Genomic DNA, 6,473 nt, shown 5'->3' with positions numbered 1-6,473 from the left:
GATCCTATCTTGCAAGTTGTAGTCACCTACTATGTGTTATGACCCGGCAACCCCGGAGTGACAATAGCCGGAACCATTCCCGGAGATGACCATAGTATGAGGAGTTCATGTATTCACCAAGTGTTAATGCGTTGGTCCGGTTCTTTATTAAAAGGAGAACCTTAATATCCCGTAGTTTCCATTAGGACCCCGCTGCCACGGGAGGGATGGACAATAGATGTCATGCAAGTTCTTTTCGCTAAGCACGTATGACTACATATGGAATACATGCCTACATTAGATTGACGAACGGGAGCTAGTTACATATCTCTCTGTGTTATAGCTGTTACATGATGAATCACATCCGGCATAATCATCCATCACCGATCCAATGCCTACGAGTTTTTCCTACTGGTCCTTGCTACATTACTTTGCCGCTACTGCTGTCACTGTTGCTACTGTTACTCTGTTGCTAGTGCTGTTACTTTGCTGCTACTGGTTACTGTTACTACTGCTGCTATCATACTACCTTGCTACTGATACTTTGCTGCAAACACTAAATCTTTCAGGTGTGGTTGAATTGACAACTCAACTGCTAATACATGAGAATATTCTTTCGCTTCCCCTTAAGTCGAATCAATAAATTTGGGTTGAATACTCTATCCTCGAAAACTGTTGTGATCCCCTATACTTGTGGGTTATCACAGATTAACAACCGTCTTACCACGTTGGGTTCAAGTGTTTGATCTTTTGTGTGTAAAGTAGTAGCAACATCAATACTTTTACATATATTGCAAAAACCCTAGAGAGCCACCCGATACACTTTTTTCACCGAGCAAGCTTCTGTTCCACCGTGTGCCCATCTGGAGCCCCGTTCCGGTGCCCTGCCGCAGGGGTGATCGATCACGGAGGGCATCTACATCATCCTTGTTGCTCCTACGGTGATGTGTGAGTAGTTCACCACAGACCTACGGGTTCGTAGTTATTACCTAAATGGTTATCTCTCTTTCTCTCTTGAAATTCAATACAATGATCATCGCATCTTCGCTTTGATCTATCCAATGTAATTTTTTTGTGCAGTGCTTTTATTGGAATCCGATGAATTGTGAGTTTCTGTTCAAATTATTCATGAAAAAAAAATTGAGCCTTCTGTGAATTCTATTATGATTCTTGTGCATGATCATCATAGTTTCATAAATCTTTCTAATCTATTGATTTGCTTTGGTCAAGTAGATTGATCTTTCTTTAGTGAGAGGGGTGTGTTGTAGTGGGTTCAATCTGACGGGTTTCCATATCCTAGTGACAGCAGGGGATACGATACGTCTTTTTATTGTTGCCACTGAGGATAAAACAATCGGGTTAGTTCATATTAATTGAATTCTCTTTGTCTACATCATGTCATTGTTTTCCAAATATTACTCTGTTTTACTTAATACTTTAGATGCATGCTCGATAGTGGTCGATGGATGGAGTAATAGTAATAGGTGCAGACATGAGTCGACCTATTTATTTATGGATGTGATACCTACATACACATGAATATTGCCATGAATATCACATAACTGTGCATTTTTCTATCAATTGCCCAAAAGTAATTTGTTTACCCACCGTATGCTTACTTTCATGAGAGATGCCATTAAAAATAACTATGGACCCCGGGTCTATTCACTGATAAGTTTACAAACGCTATAATACCTTACTGTTCTTATTTACCTTTTATTTTATTTTGCAATTTATAATTATCTACTACCAACGAACTACTTACAAGTTTGCAAGTAACGAGTCCAAGGGGATTAACAACCGTCTTGCCACGTTGGGTGCAAGTGTTTGATCTTTTGTGTGTAGCGGCTGAAGACGGGGTTTGTTGTACTATTGGTTCGATAAACCTTGGTTCTCTACCGAGGGAAATACTTACCTATATTGTGCTACATCATTCATTTCTTTTTATGAAAAACCCAACACAGATCACAAGTATGAGACATATGTGAACGACATATGTGGGCTTTATTAATTTAAAGCCACACACCTGTTTTCTAAGCAAACAATTCAACATTATGGATATAGAACTAAGAATTTCATTTATCATGTAAAAATCTCTCATTGAGGATTTAGAAACAGACAATTCCATTACATATAGCTACACTAAACTCGCAAACATTCTTGATGTTGCTGGAACAATTAGCTAGCTCTTCGAGGCATCGGTTAATTGTGTCTCCGCAACAACCCGCATTGGAGTTCATCTTTTAACCCTGCTAAAAATAGGCTAACTAAGGAGACTTAATTCAGGAGTCGAAGCTGATCTCGGCCTCATCCTCGTCAACAAAGAGGAAATGTGAGGCTCTGTCGATCACCATCTTGCCGTCCTCCCTCGCCCTGCTCAAGTGCTCGCATGGGCTGACATCGAACGTCAGGCTAGCCTTCTCGCCGGACTCGAGATGCTGGCTTTGGAACCCGACGAGCTGGCTCGCCGGGCGCCCACCCGTCGCGTTGGGCCATCGGAGGAACAATAACACCGAGTGCTTTCCGTCCATGGGACCGTGGTTCTCCACCTCGACCACCGCCGGGAACTTGAGCTGTTCGCACCGCTCGGCCCCGATCTCCTCCACGTCGTAGTGGCTCACGCCATCGTCCGCCGCTGTCGTCGATGTCAGTCCGGCAAGCAGATTCTTTTGGTCACCGGTCATTCCGGAGGATGCTAGCCGGCGGGAGAACCGGGAGTAGCTGAGGCCGTAGCCGAACTTGTAGACGGTCGGTCCCCGGTAGAAGCGGTAGCTACGGCCGGGGTAGCCGGTGACCGGGTCGGCGCGCATCCGCATGTCCGTCATGGGCACCCTCATGTACTCCTCGGGGTACCACGTCACCGGTAGCCTGCCGCTGGGGTTGTGCTCTCCGAAGAGCACCTTGGCGATGGCGAGCCCGCCGGCTTGCCCAGGGTATCCGGCCCACAGGATGGCACCGATCTTTGGGTTGAATTTGGCGAAGGCCACGTCGACCGGGCCGCCGGTGAGGAGCACCAGGATCACCGGCCGTTTCGCCGCCCTGGCGACGGCTTCAATGAGGCTTTGCTGCCGCCCGGGGAGCAGGAGGCTCGTCCTGTCCCGCCCTTCCTCCTCCTGCACGTGGCTCGTCCCCATGAACAGGATCACGTGGTCTGACGACCTCGCCACCGCCACCGCCTTGCCCGTCGCGACGGACCAGCACGCCGTGTCGCTGCACCCGGGCTCGAACCTCACGTCCTTCACGTACCCATTGAGCCCCTGGAGCGGCGTGATGGTCTCGCACGCCGGGCCGAAGTAGTTGCCGAGGAGCGCCCCGGGGTCGTTGGCGTTGGGGCCGATGACGGCGACCGACCCGACCGTCCACCGATGAAGCGGGAGGATGCCGGCGTTGTTCTTGAGCAGAACGATGCCGCTCTGTGCCGCATGGAGCGCCAGGTTCTTGTGGGCGGGCGAGCACACGTCGTTGGCGCCGAAGTGCCCGTACATCTGGTTGCTCCGGGGGTCGCCATTGAAGTGCCCGAGCCGCATCCTCACCGAGAAGAGGTTGACGAGCGTCCTGTCGACGTCCCGCTCCGTCATCTTCCCCTGCCGGAGCGCCGCCATGCTGTGCACCTGCGTGTAGTTCCCGCAGTTCATGTCCATGCCGGCCTTGAGCGTGGTGGCGACCGTGTCCTCCGGCGTGGGCCTGAAGTGCTGCCCGTCATGCACCAGCGCAACCGCGTCACAGTCGGAAGCCACGTACCCTTTCAGCCCCCACTCTCCCCTCAACGTCTTGGTGAGGAGGTTGTAGTCGGCGCAGGCGGGGACGCCATTGACGGAGGTGTAGGCGCACATGACGCAGGTGGCCTGCCCTTCCCTCACGCAGCTCTTGAACGGCGGGTTGAAGGTGTCGGCCAGGTCCTGGGGTGTCACCCTCGCGTTGAAGTTGTAGCGGACGGTGCCATGCCAGTCGTCAAGGTCGTAGGCGGTGGCGTGCTTGCAGCACGCCGAGGTCTGCAGCGTCGTCGGCGAGGGGCCCTGCAGACCCCTCACGAAGGCCACGGCGTACTTGCTCGCCGTGATCGGGTCCTCGCCGGGGGTCTCATGCCCACGCCCCCACCGCGGGTCCCGGTAGATGTTCACGTTGGGCGACCAGATGGTGAGCCCCTCCGCCTGCCCGATGTTGTACAGCGCCCTCGCCTCCACGCCGATTGCCTACATACCATCCATGTATACAATTATAATAACCCGATGAACCATTTATCATATCCAGTCGACTGAAACTTAACCAAGTCTCAATCAAACGACATAACATATAAAAAGAATTAAAAATGTTAAATAATTTTTTTACATGAATCTTCACGTAAGATCTCATAAATATAAATATATAATATTAACCGAGACATGACGACCAAATCTCAGTCTACTGAGATTGAACAACACTGTTGATGAGTGGGTACATACGATACCTGGCCGATGAAGTACCAGATCTTGTCGTCGAAGGAGGCGGTGGTGAGCAGCACCTGCGGGAAGCTGGTGACGCGCTGCACGACGCCGTTGAAATGCATGCCTTTGCCCCACATGGAGAGCCCGTGCAGCCCCTCCGACCACCACTTGTACGCCGGCACCCCCAACCGCGGCACCGCCTTGGCGTCGTCGCCCAGCTGCGACACCTTCTCCGCCAGCGTCAGCCGCGCCACCAGGTCCGCCGCGCGCCGCTCCACCGGCAGCCGCTGGTCGCAGAACGGCACGTACGGCGCCCCCGGACCGCACGAGAACGGCGGGGCGCCACCGGCTGCCGCCACGCACAGCAGCGCCGGGAACGTCGCCACCATGAGCACGATGACCATGCCGGCCATGGCGAGCTTCAGCTTTTCAGGAGAATGGACGACGTACAGAGAGGAGATGGGGTGTGAGAGTCCATGGGTCAAGGCAGTTCGTTATATAGGCGCTCTGGGCGAACGAGGCAACGCCACGTGTACAGCTTTTTCCCACTTACACGTGTGTTTTCACATTGAATGGTATATCTTTAATTAGGAATATTTGGTAGTGATTTTTCCTAAAATGGTAGGATCGTATGTATTTCTACTGGACATTAATTGGAGATTACTTTGATATACTATCGATGGTGAGTATCCTACGTACTCGCGGATATGCAGCAAAAATAGTAGTAGGATTTCATTCCTCTTAATGTGAATCCAACTATATAGATGCATGGCATTAATACTCACCCTTAATATTCTTCCAAATACTTATATGCAAATGGGCGATGTGAAGGTTAATTAATATTTTTTGAGAACCATGTGAAGGTTTTTTTATTTTTTTGAGAATTACATGTGAAGATTAAATGAGATGTTCAAATCTGAACCGGGCCCAAATGTGGCAACAAACAGGGCGCACATAACCTACATAGATCTATCTGCATATATGCCATATTTACAACTCATCTAATTCATTTATTTTTTAGAATCAAAATGTTTTGCTTTATCTCAAAGAGAAAACTACATGCATTTCTTTGCCTTGAAAAATATCTAAATGATTCACTCTAAAAAAATAACTCATTTAAGTTTTACGTTCATCTAAGTTTCATATAAAAAAACTAACATGTGGTGGATTGTGGGTTGAGCATGAGTTCCATCTGTAAATATGAAACAAGTTTCCAACTATATACATGCATAGAATTAATATTCTGTCAAATATATGCAAGCGGGTGATGTGAAGCTAATTTTTTAGGGCTCCGTGAAGTTTTTTTTAGGCAACTCTGTGAAGCTAAATGAGATGTTCAAATCTGAACCGGGCCCAAATGTGGCAAGAAACCGGGCGCACATCAACTACATAGATCTATCTGCATATATGTCATATTTACAACTCATCTAATTTATGTATTTACTCCTAAAAAAACCTAATTTATTTATTTTTGAGAACCTAAATGTTTTTCTTTATCTCAAAAAGAAATCTGCATGTATTTCTTTGCCTAAAAAGTATCTAAATGTTTTACCTTTACTACCGAATAATGGTAGTGATTTTTTCCCCTTAAAATGGAAGGATTGTATGCATTTCTACTGGACATTAATTGGGGAATTTTTTCCCGTTAAACCAATGATGAGTATCCTACGCGTGCATATGCAGATTTGAATAGTAGGAATTCGTTTCTATTAATGAGAATCTAACTATATATATGTGGGGCATTAGAATTCTTCCGTTTTATAATATTCGAGTATGAACTGGGCCCAAATGTCACAAGAAACTGGGCCGCACATCTACCACTACCTTCGTCACAAAATATAAGATGTTTTTACCGTTCAAGTATAGTACTCCTTTTGTACCGCAATACTTGTTGGAGAGAACTAGTCTAGTTCTCCTCAACAACAAGTATTTAAAAACAGAGGGAGAAGATTTATGTGCATGTTGTGTTTTTGCAACCCATCTAGATTTTGTCTATATCTTAATTACATATATGGTTGGACTGAGTGTTGAGTATGAGTTCCATATGTAAGTATGACAACAAGGTTCCAT

At 47.5% G+C, this 6,473-nt stretch overlaps 1 protein-coding gene across 1 annotated transcript; it reads right to left on the bottom strand.

Moving 5' to 3' along the window:
* Nucleotides 1-2,040: 2,040 nt before the first annotated feature.
* Nucleotides 2,041-4,807, bottom strand: LOC123451008 (probable beta-D-xylosidase 7). Its single transcript, XM_045128024.1, has 2 exons — nucleotides 4,427-4,807; nucleotides 2,041-4,172 (listed from the first exon to the last, which is right to left on the bottom strand). Exons 1-2 carry the CDS (start codon nucleotides 4,805-4,807, stop codon nucleotides 2,262-2,264), a joined length of 2,292 nt encoding a protein of 763 aa, XP_044983959.1. The 3' UTR covers nucleotides 2,041-2,261.
* Between the last annotated feature and the right edge of the window lie 1,666 nt (nucleotides 4,808-6,473).

Source organism: Hordeum vulgare, chromosome 4H (genome assembly GCF_904849725.1).
Source record: "Hordeum vulgare subsp. vulgare chromosome 4H, MorexV3_pseudomolecules_assembly, whole genome shotgun sequence".
NCBI lineage: Eukaryota > Viridiplantae > Streptophyta > Magnoliopsida > Poales > Poaceae > Hordeum > Hordeum vulgare.
The sequence above is the reverse complement of the archived record's forward strand: the minus strand, read 5'-3'. Positions and strand labels throughout refer to the sequence as shown.